General features: G+C 29.2%; 1 protein-coding gene across 1 annotated transcript; it reads left to right on the top strand.

Moving 5' to 3' along the window:
• Positions 1 to 6,359: 6,359 nt before the first annotated feature.
• LOC107431573 ((-)-germacrene D synthase-like) lies at positions 6,360 to 9,922 on the top strand. The gene is made up of 7 exons (XM_048464691.2): positions 6,360 to 6,510; positions 6,785 to 7,058; positions 7,450 to 7,837; positions 7,949 to 8,167; positions 8,287 to 8,425; positions 8,574 to 8,822; positions 9,361 to 9,922. The coding sequence occupies exons 1-7, from the start codon at positions 6,379 to 6,381 to the stop codon at positions 9,652 to 9,654; spliced, it is 1,695 nt and encodes a 564-aa protein (XP_048320648.2). The 5' UTR covers positions 6,360 to 6,378; the 3' UTR covers positions 9,655 to 9,922.
• The last annotated feature ends 10,769 nt before the right edge of the window (positions 9,923 to 20,691 follow it).

Here is a 20,691-nt window from a genome sequence, read left to right as displayed (position 1 = left end):
TCAAATTTTGAATTTTTGACTTGATAAGAATTCTAGGTTGACCAAGGTACCATTGCAAAGTACGTATCGATCTAAGTTCGTAGACTAGTAGTACGTTGAAAAAGAAACTACGGTTTGAAAGTTATGAATAAAACAAGTTGAGGTCTGAATTGTCCGACGGTGCCACAGTTTATTTTTTATTCTTATAAAATTGAGCTTTGACTTATGTATGGTTGTGAAGTACTCGTCAATATGAGTTCGTAGGCTAGCAGCATGCCGGATTTGTACATGTGATTGGAAAGTTACGGACCTATGAAGTTTTTCCAAAATAGCTATTACTATTCATTGATCTATGAGTATACGTGAACCACAATGCCACATGTAACATTATAAAGGGTGCCATGTGTCACAACAAGAAAATGCCACATTTCAGACAATTAAATATTACATTATTTTATTTTTATTATTTTATATTATATTATTATTTTAATATTATTTTATATATTTATTTATTTATTTTCTTTTTCTTTTCTTCTTCCCCACGAGGGAAAATACCCACGGGACTCTTTCTTCTTTCTTTCTTCTTCTTCTTCTTTCTTCTTCTCTCTTCCCCTCCCCGCTCATTCACGGCAACCATTTTCCATCACCAATTTCCTCTCAATTTTGGACACCCACCAAGAAATGTTTATACCAACTTGAAACCCACATTCCTAGGAAACCATAGCCATGTTTATCATGCCAGGAAATGGTCTAGACTCGCCGGGAAGCCATGAAAACCGGTGAGGGATGCATTTTCCGATCACCATCTTCCGATGAGCATGAGGTCGAATGGGTGGTCCTTTCCCACAAATTCAAACCCCCTAAGTCCATTTCCAAGCTTGGATTGGCTAAAAACTCGCTCGTTTAGGAGACAAAACCCATTTTGGAAACAAGGTCTCGGTAGGATTTCGGCCACCTCCAGCGTCGGTTGAACCATTTGAAGGTATATTATTGGTGCTCTCACCATAAGCTTCAAATTGGTAGTTAGAATGTGAATTATAGTTGAGTATTTAGAAAGTTACCATTGACGAAGCTAAGTTATGGTTATGTTTAAATTGGACAGAAATTTGACAAGTCTTCAGTCAATTATCATTACAGCAAAGTTCCTAATGATTGTTAGAGGCCAAAGAAATGATTAAATTAAATTAATCCTCAAGATGCTGAAAAACCCCAACTTTTGAGTTAAGGCCAATCGGGTTTTGTGTATATATGTTTATGTATACATATGTTTGTAAATATATATGTGTTTCATTCATGTATACATTTGTGGATGTGTAAGTGTTGGTGCATTCAATGGTATGTGCTAGTTTGATATATATATATATATATATATATATGCACATATATTTTGTGGGTATACGAGCATGTGTATACATTTATTTAATTGCTGAAAGAATGTGTATGTGTATATGAATAAGTATGAATGAATATATATATATATATATATATATACATTGAAGATATTTATATGTGCATATATATATATATAGATGCTTGTGTATACATATGTATATGTATATGTATATAAATATATATAAATATTGTGTTATGGGAAATTATGTGTTTAATGGCTAAATAAAATTGTTATTTCAAATTATGGTGCCAAAGTTATGTATAACATTTAATTTATATCTTCGAAATTAAAAAAATTGTAGTTTTCAATTGTTGCAAAATTACTGTTAATTTTGTTGTTGAGGTTATGATGCATAACAAAAGTATTTTCATTTATTTACTTATATATAACATTTTATGCAATTCTAATGATATTTGGTATGAATTGATTTTATTAAATTACTGTGATAAAGAAAATATGTTTATGTGTTTATTTATTTATGGAATGGAATTATTGTGGAAGAGATTAATTTTATGAAATTTTGGTTTAATCTTTTTTATTAAAATTATTGTTGATTTAAATGACAAAATTTTGGTGCATAAATAATGCATTTATGTGATTTTAATTATGTAAGAATTTTTATATTGTTTTGGTGAAAATTAATTTCATGGATTTGAAGAAAAATATTTATTTAAAATTTAGTATTTTCAAAAAAATATATTTATACATTAATTAATGAATTAATTTATTTATTGATTTATTCATAAACTTAATTTTATCTTATTTTATTGAGACTCTTTATTTTAATAATACTATAAAAATTTAGAGTTTTAGATGCACCATACACGTACCGGTGTTCTATAGTTGTAGATGTGATTAGCGCGCAGGTGTATATAGATGTGATTAGCACGCAGGTTGATTTATAGGGTTGTCCTGTGGTTGTTATCGGACCGAGGGTAGGCAGTGTATAATGCATAGTGAGCATCGGTCACCCCTCTCAATGGCCAAGACGCCTGTTAGCAGCAGCTTGGTGGGATGCCACGCGACCGTATGCCAGTTTCTTTCTTTAACCGCCCCGTCAGATGGTACTTTGGAATGCTGGACACCGTAGGACACCACTAGTATATAGTATGTGCATCAAGTATCTTTTGTATATATATATTTTATATTTGTATGTATCACACTGTACGGGGATAGCAATCTGATGTGGTCCATGAAAAGTTAGCCTCATAACTACATTGCCCACAAGTTCAGGGATTGGACGACCAATATAGGCAACCATCCTGGACTAGATTAATAGCAGGGTGCCAGCGACAGCTGGAATCATGGATTACGTAGCATGTTAGAGGGTATTGTTTATACCCCTAATACGAGTATATATTTCATAATATATATTGAATTTTAAAATATTACTTGACCTCGTACTATTCTATCTATTTATAACCTGATTTTCTAACATTATACTTAATTGCTTTTATTGTCATTACTATTATTAATATTATTCTTGTTATTAATATTACAATTATTATTTATCAGAATTATGTTTACAATTATTTTCATTATTACTAGTATTATCATCATCATTATAATTATTATTATTATTTTTATTATTGCCATTATTTATTTTTATTCTTATTATTAGTATTATTTCTATTATTATTATTATCATATGGTATATCTGGACAAATATCACAGCCTACTGGTAACAAAGATAGCTATTGGGCAGGTAAGATAGTCCTTGGGACAGCTATGATTATGTGATAGTCCTTGGACAAATGATTACCTTCGGGTCAATATGACACATGATATTAATACTATTTTTATCATAAAAATGACTGCTATTATTATTATTGTTGTTGATATGATGATTGTTTTATTTTTCTTTCTATATTATGCATCGGTATATTTTGTAAAACGATATTTGAAATGTACATTAATAAGTGGGTGGTGTGGGCGAACGTGAATGATTAAAGGTATATTTGGTTGTTTATTTAGTTGATTATTCCTATTGCATATATATATATATATATATATATGTGTGTGTGTGTGTGTGTGTATGTGTGTTTTATACAAATTGTTATCAAACTGCTACCGCTGTGGAAATTATTATAGTAAGGTGGGAGGGATAAGGTGGTGCCGTATAGGAATGCATTTTTGTCCAGATAAATTTTGTGATAAGTCTTTTTCTTAAGGAAGATACTGTCGGATTTTCCATTGGAAGATTTGATGGTGTTTCTTTAAGATCAGGGTTTGTCCAGGGTTCCAATGAGGGATCTTGGACGGATCGTGACATATTTTCTAACACCAAACAGGGTATTTTGTCAACAATTGGTATACTTCTCACACACTCAACTATACATTTGAGAATTTGAGACACAAACTCTCCTTTCTGTTTAGATTATAAATTGTTGTAATGATTAAAATAATAATAATAATAATAATAAAAAATAAATAAATAAATAATACTTCCCTATTTTACGTTCATCCAATTTTTTTTTTTAGTTATTCAAGGGGTTAGTCCCAAAGAAATGCCAATAAATTATAGGCTATATCAATTATTTTCCTGTAAATGTTAACATGTGAAGTGCTAGTTTATAAAATTTTAAATATTACCAATTCAATAATTTGCTTACAACTACAATTTATGTATTACTCATTTCATTAGTTTCCATGGGTACACGAGTATAATGGTAAAAGGTGCATATAGTTCGAATTTTCCACTTCCAACTCAAATTTATTTTTATCTTTGGTGAAGAAACTCCGAACTCACTTAGGAAATAGTGGCTTTGCCACTAAACATTTTGCACGGACTATAAAAATACTCATAAAAATTGTGGTCATAATAAATTTGATTATTAGCTAGCTTGTCTACACGCAAACCTTTATATGTATTTTTATATCTATATATATATATGTGTGTGTGTGTGTGTGTGTGTGTGTGTGTGTGTGTGTGTGTGAAATAAAAGCAAACCTTCATATATTGATGAAGGGGTCCATGCACGTGAAATCTTTATCTTAAAACTAAGAAGGGAAACAATAGTGAAAGAACAGCATAAACATTATAGATAGTAAAATGATCTAAAAAGACAAAAATAAAAAAATAAAAAAATTAAAGACATTTTAATATTATAGATAGTAATAAAAACATAAAAATAACAATTCCATTATCTTTATTTCCATCTATTTTGTCCATTTGACATTTTGGGTGGAGGGTTTTCCGAGCACATTTTATTTTATTTTTATTTATTACTATTTTTTTCTGGTTGCTATGCTAAAAGATGGATTCGCTGTGTGGAAGGTGTATGGCTTCGAATGATAAACATTTTACAACCTTAAGATCCAAAATCCTTGTTTTTTTCTAAAAGGTTCATATTATAAGTTTAAAGCTGAAAGGAGTCTCACCATTGGAACCTTATCCCTCAAATCAAGGCTCTCCCTTACACGAACCTAATCACACATGTGAAATTCACCCAAAAAACAAATTGCAGGATGGTCTGGGTTGTTATAATTACAGTCGGCAGGATCATCACAATAAAATGACAAAATGATATTTAGAACATCTTTTTTTTAATATACATTTTTGAGGAGTTTTAATTGCAGTAAATATTTCTTTACGATACCCACAAATTTTATTTTATTTTATTTTTTAACAAAATACCGTTATTCTTCTCATCTACATTTTGGAACCAAATCCCCCTTTTTTTTTTTTTTTTTTTTTTTTTTGTGGCTGATGTAAATGGTTCATATTAATAAGTTTAAAGCTGAAAATATTCTCACCATTGAAACCTTATCTCTCAAATCAAGGCTCTTCCTTACACGAACCAAATCACACAAGTGAAATTCAACACAAAAACAGATTGAGCATGTCAAAATTGAGATCTTGACCCCATTAATTTGCTGCATAATGTTGTTAACAACCACAAAAGCGCATTTGGAAAAGATAAAGCTATTATGGTCAGCTTGATCGTCCCAATAAAATGAAAAAATGATATTTAAAACATCTGTTTGTTAATATATATGAGAAGTTGTACTTGTGTTAAATATTTCTTTACAATTCCCATAAAATTATTTTTTGCAAAACACCTTTATTCTTCTTATCTACATTTTGAAACCTTTATTGTTTCAACTTTTTTCTCTTCAACTTCTCTATCATCCACCAACTGTGAGAGACTGGACTGCCAACGCGCGAGCTGCTGCAGGCATCATGACAAACTAAACAGCAGCTGCCATTGGCTCTCCAATGGAGATAAAATCAGGTGCTCCTTAAACCACCTATTTGTACATGTTATTTCCACAAATTTTTTGATACCTTATAAAAATTATAATAAAAATATTAAATACTAAATATTAAATTACATAAATAATCTTAAAATCATATAAATCAATTTTTCTAAGTGGTAAAAATTTATCGAAAAATAACATAGAAATAGATCATTTGGTTTTTTTTCTCTTTTATTTTTTATTTTTTTTATTTTTAATAAATTGAATCATCTATATATATATCTGTTAAAATAAAAAAGTAAAAAAGCCACCACTGGTGGTAGATCTGCCAATCGGGGTGTAGCTGGATGGAATCTGCAGTCCGCCAGGCATATTTACCGCACAAAAATGCTAGTGAAGAAGAGGATATGTTGGCAAACTTATTTAGGTGAACAACGTCTATAATTCTTTTAGAATTGTGAAAAAAGCTGTTCTATATTTTTTATATAAAGAATATTGTAATATAAGTTGAGGTGGTCCACTGAAAAATATGTATGGTAGAGTAGTCAATTTCTTGTTCTATTTCTTTCCAGGGGAAAAAAACACCTGACTTGTCTATTACTTTCATTTTCAAATACTCTAAGAAGGCAAAAAATAAAAATACCCTTTGTTTGATGACGGCCATGTGTAAATCTCCCGTCCACTAATTCATAATTTTATTTCTTTTTTTTTTTTTAAACTGAAGAAAACATTGTGAACCTCCATAAATACCTGAGCAGATGGAAAAAGATTCACCAACTCACTAAGTATAAGAAGCTTTTAAGAAAATGTCAAGATTTTCAGTAGTTGATGCTACGTCCCAGTCTACAAATTCCACACCCCAAGTTATTCGGCGCTGCGCCAATTTTCATCCTAGCATTTGGGGGAACCATTTCCTCGCATATGCCTCTACACCACTGGTACATATGTATTCATACATATGCTATTATGCTTCTATTTTTTCACTCTATTTGTTGTTGTTGTTGTTGTTTTTTATTTTTTTTTTTAATTTTGTTTTTTTAACTTTTGGTGGAATCCATTGTATGTGTTATATATATATATATATATATATATATTTTATGCATGCGATGATATATATAATACATTCGAAATTTCTTCCTTCAAATAAAATTATGAGAATTAATTGTTATTTTAAGAGCTAATAAAGTGTATGGGTTTAACTTTACTTTATAGAAAGTTGATAGTGATACGGAGCAACAGGTTCAGAAACTTAAAGATGAAGTGGAGAAGATGCTAACTGGTGTTTCATACAATCCGTCAGAAAAGCTACAACTGGTTGATGATATCCAACGATTGGGTTTGTCTTACCACTTTCATGGCCAAATTTATGAAATTCTGCGAGATATTCACAAAATCAGCATTCACAGTAGTATCCACAATTCTGATCTATATACGGTATCTCTGTGGTTTCGGTTACTCAGACAAGCAGGTTTCAATATGTCAAGTGGTATGTACTCTGGAACAAGAATATATATATATATATATATATATTTTGGTAAATCTGGCACGAGAATATATATATATATATATATATATATATCACAGGCACGTATATACAGGTCTTCCATACACACAAATATATATTCATACATATAATGATGAAATTTTTAGTGACTTATAATAAAATATAATTTTTACTTTTTTGCTAAAGGTATTCACATATTATAAAACCTTAGTTCAAAACTAAATGCGTGTGTGTGTATATATATATATATACACATGAAAATGCTATGGTGGAGGAAATTCCTCATCATTTGATGGGAAACAACCATATACAGCCATTATGATACCATGGATTATGAGTATATATCATGTGTAATTACGTCGTGATCCAGCAGATGTATTCGAGAAGTTCACCAACAAGGAAGGGAAGTTCAATAAAGCCCTGGCTAGTGATGCTAAGGGAATGTTGAGCTTATATGAAGCAGCACATTTGCGGGTGCATGGAGAGCAAATACTAGAAGAGGCACTCACATTCACTGCCACTCATCTTTCATCATCATCCTTGACATTGACAACAACCAAGTTGAGTCCTTCTCTTGCTGCACAGATCAAGCATGCCTTAAGTCAGCCCATTTGGAAAACCATCCCAAGGGCTGAGGCAAGACACTTCATTTCTCTCTACCAACAAGACCCTTCGCATGGTGAAGCTCTGCTAACTCTCGCCAAGATGGATTTCAACATTTTACAAAGAATGCACCAGAAGGAACTTGCCCATATAACAAAGTAATTAATTATTATGATTATTATTATTTTTTGGATTGTCTGCTGATTACTAGGTTTGACTAATTAAAATGGGTTTTCTAATGAATTTACAGTTATTAATTGATTACATAGGTGGTGGAAAGATTTGGACTTTGTAACAAAATTACCTTTTGCACGAGATCGGGTAGTAGAGGGTTACTTTTGGAGTTTGGGAGTATATTATGAGCCCCAATACTCCCTTGCTAGAAAATTATTCACCAAAGTAATTGTCATGTCTTCGATAATTGATGATATATATGACGTTCATGGAACACATGATGAGCTCCTACTCTTCACGGATGCAATTGAAAGGTAAACTAATAATATATAAAATTGCATGCGTTAGAAGTTGGGTCATCTAAATTACTTAGATATATTCAATTCTACAGATATAAAGTTAATTTTCTATATATTTAATCTGGTTCGTTCAGATGGGATTTGAGCAGCATGGATCAGCTACCAAACTACATGAGGTATTGTTACGAGGAACTCTTAAATGTGTACAAAGAAATCGAGGAGGTGATGACCAAGGAAGGAAGAGAATACCGAGTAGACTATGCCATAGAAGAAGTAATTAAATCGCCACTATAAGCATGAAATTTGATCTTTGCTACCGAAGTTACATTTTTCTTTATTAATTTGTGCAATTTTCTCCTTGGTTGATAGCTGAAATTTGATACCTTCGTTAATGTTTTATGAAAACTATGCATATATATAGATGAAAAAACTAGTCCGAGTCTACCTGGTTGAATCCAAATGGTTCTCTAACAATTACACACCCACACTGGAGGAGTATCTGGCAATCGGATTACGAAGCTGTGGTTACTCAATGCTTACAATCACATCTTTCCTTGGCATGGGAGATGTTGTAACCAAGGAGGGCTTTGATTGGATTTCAGAATGGCCTAGGATTTTGCAAGCTTCATGTATCATTTGCAGGTTCACGGATGACGTAGTTGGCCACAAGGTTTGAGACAAAACTCTAATTAATTAATTTCTACTTTGCGGAGTACTTTAGCTAGATTGTACATTAGAACCTTAAATTTAAAATGTTTCTTATCAGATTCTTAAATTACAATTTCTTTTACATTAATTTACTTTTTTCAAATTAGCTAATAGAAAGTTTAAAATTTCATAATATTAATTTTCTTTTTTTCAATTTACAAAAAAATGAAAAAAAATTTTGATTGATTGATCAATAAGAAAACTAATAAATTTTCTTCATTTTTAAACTTTATTTTAATTAATTTGAGAATTAGATTAATATGATACAAATTGTAAATTAAATGTCCAATACAAAAGATTTTAAATTCAATGACGCAATAAGCATATCCGAATCTCCCATTTTCTAAAATAAAAAATATAACACTCATCAAAGACTTGTTAGTTAATATGAATTTCCTTTCATAAATACTACTAATTACAAATATGCAAATGCTTATCAAGATAATTTATATAGAATTAAGTTGGATTAGTTGATGATGTGGCACTTTTTGAATTTGTAGTTTGAGCAGGAAAGAGGACATGTGGCCTCCAGCGTGGAATGCTATGTGAAGCAACACGGTGTTTCAGAGAATGAGGCCTACGTTGAACTTCGTAAGAGAATTGTGGAAGCGTGGAAGGATATAAATGAGGAGTGGGTTGAACCAAGAGATATGCCAATGACCCTCCTTGAGCGTGTAATCAATCTTGCACGTATGATGGATCTTCTTTACAAGGATTCTGATGGATACACCCATTCTGGAGGAACCACCAAAAAGATTATTACATCATTGCTAGTAGATCCTATACCTATATAATTGGCATTGATTGTGGTTTCTTTAAAAAAGAAAAAAGAAAAAAAAAAAAAGGTATGGAAAGTTTGGTTAGAAGTTCGAGTGGATTAGAAATAGATGAGCATTGCCTGGGCAGCTAAAGCATGTAAATCTTTCAATATAACAGTGCCCGAGGATTGATCAGTTATTTGTGCTTTAAAAGATGATGGATTCACGGTTTAAAACACCTGCAAAATCAAAGAAAACTGTGCGAGAGAAGCACACCGTGAATACAAACCTATTTTCCCCCTTTTCTCCTCCTCTGTATTTCACGGCAATGACTACAAATACTCATCCAGAACCACCACACCAAGCACACACACCGCATTTAAATTATACTACATTTGTTTTAATAAAAGAAAGTGGGTTATTATAATACGTAGGCTATAATTGTTAATTACTTATTCAGTCAACATCATAAAAATTCCACCATCTTGGACGGAATCAGATTAAATTGAATTGAACTATTTTATATATAATTTAATTTGATTGAATAAAATTTGAAATAGTTTAATCCAATTTAACCTCATTTAACAAATAGTCTACTTTGAAATATTTGAAAAATTATTAGCTACCCAACTACATGAAAGTCTTTGAAAAAAAAAATGTTATATTGTAAAAGTATTATAGGATGTATAATATCAACCAGACTCAGGTGTTCAGGTCTTTATATTCAAAAATTGATGTGGACCTTTCAAGCAAAAAAAAAAAAAAAAAAAAATTGATGTGGACCAATATCTTACAATATATTAGAAAAAATCAATAAATAACTTACTTTAAGATTTTTGAAAAATTATTAGTTTCCCAACAACGTGAAAGTCTAAAAAAAATGGTATACCATAAACGTATTATAGGATATATAACATTAATCTAGCTTATGTCAATTTTTGAAATTAAATATCTGATCTAAATTTGATTCTGTATAGTATATATTAAAAACTGTAAAGACTACTGTAAAAAAAGAGGAAAGAAAATTATACATGGATACAAAATACCAGAAAAATATCTTTGTAATAATTAAATTTCTTTGATTTAAAGTGTAGAAGAGGTCTTCATATATTTAACACTCCATTATATGATTTTATTATCTATTTATTCCTAATTGACCTTAAAAGTATAATAAGAAAATTGTGGGCATAGCTGGCAAGCAAAGCCTCATGCCCTGTAGGGCCCTCTGACGGTCACATGATGTGCAACAATAATGGAGTTAGATCCCTACCACGCAAAGGCTTCCTAAAAACAAAGGGAAAAAAAAATGTTTCACGTCTCCTACAATACTTTTACAAAGTTTTTATAGTATTCAATTTTTTTGTTTTCCCTATATCCATCTGATAAGATCGTTATTTAATTATTCCAACCTAATCGATCCCTTTCACAGCATTTTTCATGTACTTTTTTTTTTTTTTTCTTAAACTTTATGGAAGCAAACAGAAACTTGCATTAATCAACTAAATTTGATACATTATTGTCCAATAAATCCTGGAGCCACCGAAGACTTTCCTCTAACCAAATATAAGCATTAGAAATTGAAAGAGAAAAACTAGCAACTCTGCGAGCCACGGAATACGAAGTGCCAAGTGAAAAAACACAAGAAAATCCCCTTTACTTTGAACAACATCTAAAGAAAAACACTCAACACTTAAAAGAGTTTGAGATTAGTCAATCAAGGGAGAAAATCTTATATGCAATGATGGTACCAAGTCAGCTGGTGCCACTTCAAATCATTTCATGTAATATGTTAAAAAAATGCATAGTTAGACTAACTTAGCATTTTAATTTACTTTCTTTGTCGAAATTGTAACACTCCACCTTCACTAATGTACCTGTTAATTTCTACTGATATTATTTTCATTTTAGCCACTACAGAGTTTCTTAAGAGATCATCCATCTTAAAAATCATTTCATGCTATATGTTAAAAAAAGACCTAATAAGACTAACTCAACATTTTAATTAACTTTCTTTGTTGAAATTGTAATACCCCATCTCCACTGATATATTTGTCATTATCTATCGATATTGTCCCTTATTTAGCCATCATATAGCTTTCCAAGAGCTCACTCATCCTAAGATTACTCTCACATGAATATATTGTCCCCAATTTAGCCATCATAGCTTTCTAGAAGGTCATCCATCCTAAAAATCATTTCATTCCATATGCCAAAAAATGCCTAGGTAGAGCAACTCAATATTTTAATTATCTTTCTTTGTTGAAATTGTAACATGAAGCCTCTATTAGTGGATCTATAACTCTTAGCCGATGTTATCCCAAATTTAGCCACCGCAGAGCTTCCCAAAATGTTACCTATCCTAAAATTGTTCTCGCCTAAGTATACTTAACTTTAGAGTCCTTTCGAACCTAGAAGTCAACCATAAGCGGGACATATCACCATCTGCAAACATTGTCTCCAATTTAGCCACCGCAGAGCTTTCCAAAAAGTCACTTAGCATAAAATTGCTCTCGCCTGAGTACGTTTAATTCGAAGTTCTTTCGAACCCCGAAGCCAAATTTAGCCACCACAAAGCTTCCAAAGAAGTCACTCATCCTAATATTGCTCTCGTTTGAGCATGCTTAACTTTGGAATTTTTTTGAATCCTAAAGCTAGACATTCTAAAAATACCTCAGTATATTAAGAGTGACTATTATTATATTTGAATCAACCCTCTTATCTACACCCAGACAATGTAGAATTACACACCAAGTAGCTTGCCAGTGCCTCACACCCACTCACACTAGTCATTATAATCTGCCCACTTAGATCATTGCTAGCACACTTCCAGCTGGGTACATACCTTTATGCCATTTGTAACATCCCACCTCTACTGACGAATTTGTCACTCTCTGCTAATATTATCTCCAATTTAGCTACCGTACTTGGTATGAGATTTTTTGTTCAAAATTTCCCATGAGGCCTCTCATCGTTCGATTACTCTTGCTTGAGCACGCATAACTTCGAAATTCTTTCGAATTTTGAATCCAATTGCTTTGAAAAAAGTTGGTGTTATGAAAGTGACTATTATTACATCTAAATTATCTCCTTATCTACACCGGACGATGTAGAATTGGACACCAGGTAGCCTGTTCGTGCTCCGTACCAGCCCATACTAGTCGTCACAAAAAATGTAAACCTTTTGCACCTGCTTTACTTTTTCTCTATGGCACCTATAGCTTCTGCAACCAAATTTTTCCACAGATCTCTCTTCATCTTTTAGACAAGTGCTTAAGAAGTTAGTGAATATGAAAATTCTAATGGTAGGCTTTTGAGCAACCAAAACACTAAGAAAATACAAGAGTCAACCAATGGTTCCAAAAACAAAGGTAAAATGAAAAGGCCAAACAGAGTGGGGGTTTCGGTAAATATTTTTTGTAAACATTTTGGTTTTGTAGTATTATCTTTTTAGTAACATAAAAATTCAATTTTTTTAGTGAAATAAAAATTGGGAATTTTACCAATATTAAATGTTAAAAATATTTACACCAATATTTAAAGAAATTATATGGTCAATAGATTAATTGGAGAAGCATCATTTAAATCTTTAAAAAACGAAAAAAAAAATCAAAATTAGATAAATTAGAGAAAAAATTTACAATTTCATAAGGGCAAAACTTGACTTTCAGGGATCAAACTTTGGCTTTGGTGAAATCTATCCTTTCCAATTGTAATGAGTTTTTTAAAATCATTGTAATAAGTTATAGTAAACAAAAAATAAAATAAAAGAATAGCAAAACTTTATTCTGTAGTATAAAAATGTAAAAATAAATAAATAATATATAACTGAAATTAAGGAGAAGGGGGAGGGGGGCAGCAAACATACAATCATCATGTGTTCATGGACAGTAAATAGAGCTAGTACAGGGGTTAGGGGCTGGATTTCAAATATACTTAAAGTCAAGGTTTTAAATATCAAAAATTTTTGTCAAACTTTCTCCAAAATATCTGTTTCTTTAAGGAATCAAAAAGAAATTTAGATTTAAAATGAAAACAGATATAATTTTCATAATATTCATCAAAAATTTTGAATTTTTTTGAAGTTTTCATGGAAATTCTGTCAAAATATCCATATCAAATTATTAATAATTTGGTTAAAAAATCTATAATATCCATTAAAATTTCAAATATTTCCATAAAAAATTTGAAAATATTTATGAATTTTTTAAAAAAAAAAATTTATAAAAAAAATTTGTAAATATTATAGACTTTTAGTAAATTATTTTACCAAATTAACCTTAGTGATATTTTTTTTACCTTTTAATTGTCTTTCAAATATTTAATAATATAACTAAAATGAAGTAAATTAAATTAAAAGATCCTGATAGGTTCTATTTATTTATAAAGTATATATATATACTTACTATATATTTTGTATAAGATAAATTTATTAAAATTCCATAATTATATGTTAATAATTAATTATATAAGAATGAAAAAATAATAATATAAAAAAATAATATACAAATATAATATTATATAGAATTAGTATTTATAGCATTTAAATTAATAACATTAAGTAAATAAAAGTAAAAAAATAATACAATATATTATACTAAACATCAAGGATAACTATATTTAATATAAGATTTTTATGGTTGACATATTGATAATTATATGAAAAATTACTAAGGAAATATATCTTTTAATAATTATATTTCATATTTCATATCTTAAAATGAGAACGAGAAAGAAAGTAACAATTTTTAATTATCTAAGAGTTCTATGTGTATTGAAATGGTATTTATGGAATATAATGTAATTGTAATAATTGTTTTATTTTAATTAATAAACAATTTTATTAAATATATATATATATATATATATATATATATATATATATATATGTTTTGCATATTTTTATCTATAATAATTTATTTATTAATGTTACCGTTTACTATAAATTAAATTGATTAACAGAAATATAATATCTATTCAATATTTTTATAATATTTATAATCAATTTGATAATTAATTAATTAAATAAACTAATGCTAAAGTTTCTTCAAAATTTTTTATTTTTTAAAATAAATTTTCAACAATTTTGTATCATTTTTGTGAGATTTTATGGATATTCGATATTTTCATGAAAATTTTTATATTTTAAAATTTTGATATTTTCCATTGGTAATAAAATTTTGAACATTATTTATAGTTATTTGCTTACAATTAATAATAATAATAAAATATCATAGCTATTTTTTTAAAAGAAAAATTGGGATTACTTATATTTATCATTGGACAACTTATATCAATATCGAATTTTAAAATTGTCACAATTAAAACAACAATTATTATTAAATATGCTTTAAAGGCTAGTAAAAAGAAAATATGATTGTATTTATATGTTTGATAACAATAAAAATTAATTTTAAAATTAAATTTTTATAAACAATAAATTTACTTAAAATTATTAAAAAATTAATTTTTATATTTATTTATAAACTTTTAAAATGTAATAAATTTAAATTTGTTAGAATTATGATAATGGTATGTTTAAAGTTTATTTAAATTGTAGAGTCGTGTGGGAGCTCAGTGGCTTGCACACCACAGCCCGATCAGTGGACGTTGGATTCGAATCTTGCGGGGAAGGAGCAGCCTGGGGCATAGAAAAAAAATAAAAATAAAAATTAAATTGAAATATAAAAAAAATTAAAAATTAAAAAAATAGTTATGCCTCCTATAAAAAGGATTATTTCCTTTAAAATAGTTATTTTTAATTTGAAATATATTAAATACAAAAAAAAAAAAAAAAAAAAAAAAACTAACTAATATGCATTCAATTCACATGCGAAATATATAGGGTTCATTAAATTTGCAGCAAATCTATTTTGTCATGGCTTCGACATGTCACATCACATGGTACACAATGATCTTGTCAACTATCACAAAAGCACAAGTGGAAAAGGTAAGCCGTCACCATCAAATTAAAGACAGATGATTTTAAAGCATCCTTTATTTCTTTAAAAATAAAAAAATAAAAATACTTTTTTTTTTTTACTTAAAAAATATTTGTTTTTACGTCACTTTAAAACACGACTAGTTATAATAACGCTTTATTTTATTTTTTATTTTATTTTTTAGAATAAAAAAACCTCGCTGCGTGCTTTCTTTCATTTAAAAATAGTACTGGTAGTTGTATGAACAGCTTGTATTTTTTTTCTTTTTTTGTTAAAGAAAAACAACTTTTTTTTTTATAAAAAAAAAAAAAGCAACTTGTTTATTCAATTATGTGGCAAAGGTGACACATCAAGTGCCAGATTGGTTGGGTTTATTTTTGCCCCAAAAGCTTTGCCGAAGACAAAAAAAAGTTCTAATCATTTAGAATAATAAGCGTTTGGCTACAAATACACTCGAGTTAATTTTTTAAATCTAAAAAAACTTTTTTTTCCTCATTTTAAGAAGTCTAATATTTGAACTGTTCTCATTAGGATGAAATGAGTTCGTATGAAAAGCTTAAATTAGCTTTTGGGAATTTCCAGATTTCATAGTCCCAAACGCAGGTCCCCGGACATATATAATAAGCCTGAGTTGAATAAAGACAAAATCTAGCATTGATTTTGGGATTATAATAGAATACTAGTAATGTAAATTTTATAGATTCGTAATTTTTAAATCGGATCTTAAAATTAGGTGTTCTTCTAGCATATTAACTTTTGTTAATGAATTACACACAATGGTATATAGGTTTTAACAAAATCATATTTAGAATTAAATCTAATCAAATTCTGTGAAAATTAAAAAATTTTAAACATTTATAGGGACAAGTTGTTAGATTATTCAATAACAACAACTTCTAGACCTCCATACCAAACCCAAAATAAATAAATAATAATAATAAACAAAAAACAAAAGCCTACCCTAAGTTTTAAATTATGGACTATTCTTTGAGTTTTGTAATATATATTTTTTATTTGTATTAAATGTGTAAGATAGAAGCCTAGTATAAGTATTAATTTATATCTTTTAAACTTTGTATTTGTATTTTGTTAAAATTTCAAAAAAATATCATAAAAATTATCAACCTGATAAATCTTTGACTTATAATTTTTATTTCACTTTTATCAATGGAAATTTTTTGAAATATAAAAAATTATTAAAAATAGAGCGTGCCTGTAATATTTGTAATTTGAATACAATTATTCTCTATATATATTATTACAAGGATGTTGGAATCCAAAAAATCTTGTCCCTGGCCTTCCCACTCCCCACCCTTTTTTTTTTTTCTTTTTTTTCTTTTTTTTGTGGTAGACGTTATCCCTTTTCCCCAGCATTGCTTCATGCCTGTCACGCTGTTGAATTTGTGCAGGTTCATTTTATATACAAATGACACCTTTAAGTTTTCCCTTGAATTTGGGCAGGTTTATTTTATATACACATGACACCCTTTAGGTTTTATGTGGGCCCACTTTACTGACGTCTGCCACTTTATCAACTTGGCCTAGAGAGGGATCGACACGGTTTCCTTCTTTATATATATATATATATATATATATATATATAATTAACTTGGAGGATGATGCATGGATTAAGTTTTCGGTTTTTCAGGTGGGATGTTAATTGCACGGACCAACTTCCAACATACATGCAAATATGTTATCAGACACTTTTGGACATTCTCAAAGAAACTGAGGTTCAAATGGCGAAGCAAGGAAGAACATATCGGTATCCCTATGCAAAAGAAGCACTACCTATATACACACATACTTATAAAATATATATATATATATACATACATATAAGCTTATTATCATTTGGACAGTTTGCATGTGGAATAAAAAAAAAAAATAATTTTTAAAAAAATTATCGTCAATATTTTTATATATATATAATATTGATGATAATTTTTAAAATTATTAAAAATTATCGTTTTTTTTTTTTAGTTTGCATAGAGACCATTCTAATAGTAGAATCATCGTATGTGTGTATATATATATATATATTGGTATTTTATACTGAAATATTGATTAATTATTTGCACTAGATGCTTACTTTTTACTTTTGATATGATAATTATTGTATACATAGATATGTTCTATATTGTACTTATACAATGAAATAATTGTTACAAATAATCCAGATGAAAACTCTGCTTCAAGGCTACTTCAAAGAAGCTCAGTGGTTCAATGCGAAATACACACCCACTGTGGAGGAGCATCTGAAAATTGCACTTGTAACTTGCACCTATAATTGGCGCTTAATATTATTAAATTAAATTTTATTGAATATTGGAAATTAGTTTCAAATATATTTTTTAACGATTGATAACACATAATTAATTGTAATGTTATTAGTTTGAACCAAAGAGAGGGCACGTTGCATCAGGTGTTGAATGCCACGTGACGCATTCTGGGATGTCAGAATCTTAATAAAATAAAATTTTTAAATTTTTAAGTGGTGGCACAGCTCCTTAGGCGTTGCATGTGGAAGTATAGAAACACATCTTTAAAATTGTTTTAAAGCCTAAATTATCGAAAGCAGTTTCATTTCTTTTATTCTAATTTGTTGGGCTGGGCTGGGTTTTTATTGGTTAAATCAAGGTCATAGCCTTTAGAATTTTAAGAACTTAAATAGGCCAATTTTTGTCACAATATATATATATATATATATATATGTATATATATATGCCAATTAGTCATAATTTTTTTATAAAATTAATCATAATAGTTAATTATACCTAATAATAGCTACTCAATAATGCTACAATAATCAGACTTGTCAATATCATCTAGTAAATAAAGTATGGTATGGAAGTTGGGCAGCCCCTAATAATAGTATATTTGTCTATTTTCCAACATCAAACAGCAATACTTTTGTCAAATAAAGTTCGCTTAACTATACATTTGTAAATTTGAAACACAAACCCTCCCCTTCTTTTAAATTTAAATTCTCCTAATGATTAAAAAAATAATTATCCTAATGATTAAAAAAAAATGCTTTCTATTTTCTGTTGATCCAAACTTTTTTTGTTATGCAAGGTTAGTCCATAAAGATATGCCAATAAATTATAGGCTATATCAATTAGTTTTCTACCAATATTAACAGCAAATGAAGTGCTAATTTATAAAATTGTAAATATAACCAGTTCCAATAATTTGCTTACAACTACAATGTATAGAGATTACCCACTTCACCAGTTTATATTGGTACACGAGTGTAATGGTAAAGGTGTCTATAGTTCAAATTTTCCACTTCCAACTCATATTTTTTTTGGTGAACAAACTCCCAAAGCCACTAAACATTTCCCACGGACTACAAAAATACTTATAAAAATTGTGGTCATAATAAATTTGATTATTAGCTAGCTTGTCTACACGCAGAGCTTTATATATATATGTATATATATATATTTTTTTTGGAACTAAAAACAATCCTTTATATATTGATGAAGGGGTCCACACCTGAAATCTTTATTTTAAAAGCAAGGAAACAGTAGTGAAAGAACAGCAGAAACATTGTAGATTGCATAATGATCCCCACAAAAAAAAAAAAAAGAAAAGAAAAGAAAAGAATATATACACATATATTAGTGACATTTTATTATTATAGATGGCAATTAAAACATAAAAATAACAATTCCTTTATCTTTATTTCGTTCTATATTGTCCATTTGACATTTTGGGTGGATGGTTTTTCGACCACCTTTTATTTTTTATTTTTTTTATTTATTTTTATTTTTTTAAGGTTGCTGTGCTAAAAAACAGATGGATTCGCGATGTGGAACGTGTATGGTTACGAATGGTGGACATTTCACACCCTCGAGATCCGATATCTTTCTTTTTGGCTGATGTAAAAGGTTAATATTTTTGGGTTTAAAGCCGACAGTATTCTCACCGTTGAAACCTTATCCTCAGATCAAGCCTCTTCCTCACACGAACCAAATCACATATGTGAAAATTCACCGAAAAGACAAATTGCACATGTTAAATTATTGAGATGTTGACCAGCAAATTGACAAAAGCGTTGTCATTTTCAACTTCTCTAACATCCTCCAACTGTAGGAGACTGGAATGCCAACAAGATGCTGTAGGCATCACGACAGACTCAACAACAGCTGCCACTGGCCCTCCGATGGGGCGATCTCTGGTTCATCTATTTTATATGTTGGTTTTTACAAATTTTAATGTAAAAAATTATAATAAAAAATTAAAACATTAAATCATATAAATAATTTTAAAATCATTTAAATCAATTTTTGTCACATGAAAAAAATTTTCCAAGGACCAAGTAGAATGGACCATCCCAATTTTTTTTTTTTTTTTCCCTGGCAATGACATATATATATATATATATATATGTATTTTTTAATTGAATCATCTATATATATTTGTTAAAATAAATAAAAAAAAGGTAAAAAAGCCACCATTGGTGGTAGATCAGCCACTCGGTGTATGGCTGGCTGGCATTTGTAGTTAGCCAAGCATATTTGCCTCACAAAATGCTAACGAAAAGAAGATATTTTGGTAAAATTATTTAGATGAAAAATGTGTAATGTTTTAATTAAATTTTTTTTAATTAAATATTAATGTGAATGATTTGATAGGGCCATTAATGGGCTTGTCATAATTGGTTTTTCAGTTTTGGAATAAGAAAACCATTTTTGGAATTAAAAAAAAAAAGGAGAAGAAAATAAAATGATTTGGGAGGATTTTGTGAAAAATGATCTTTTTCCTATGTGAGTTTTGAAAATAGAAAAAAAAAAAATCAATTGTCTTTCTTAGAAATTTTTTGAGAGACATAGGAGTATGGTAAAGCAAAGGTATACCGAGAGTTCAAAGGGAAGCTTTAGAGATACTACATCCAAAAGCTTAGACTCCGTTGTATCTTGGGAGACAACCGTTGGGAAACATCTGTACAGGTGAGACGGAAATTGTCTTAAGGAAACTGTGGTACCACACAGGCCTCGGACAAATTCATCAAAAGCAGACCGAATACTAAGGCTCACAGGTTTCAAATCTAATCTTTGATTTATTTATTTTTCTTGTATTTTGTTTACATCTATAGATCTACATATATATACATATATTCATATTA

The sequence above is a fragment of the Ziziphus jujuba genome, chromosome 1 (genome assembly GCF_031755915.1).
Source record: "Ziziphus jujuba cultivar Dongzao chromosome 1, ASM3175591v1".
Taxonomy (NCBI): Eukaryota; Viridiplantae; Streptophyta; class Magnoliopsida; order Rosales; family Rhamnaceae; genus Ziziphus; species Ziziphus jujuba.
This window is presented reverse-complemented; position numbering and strand designations above follow the sequence as displayed.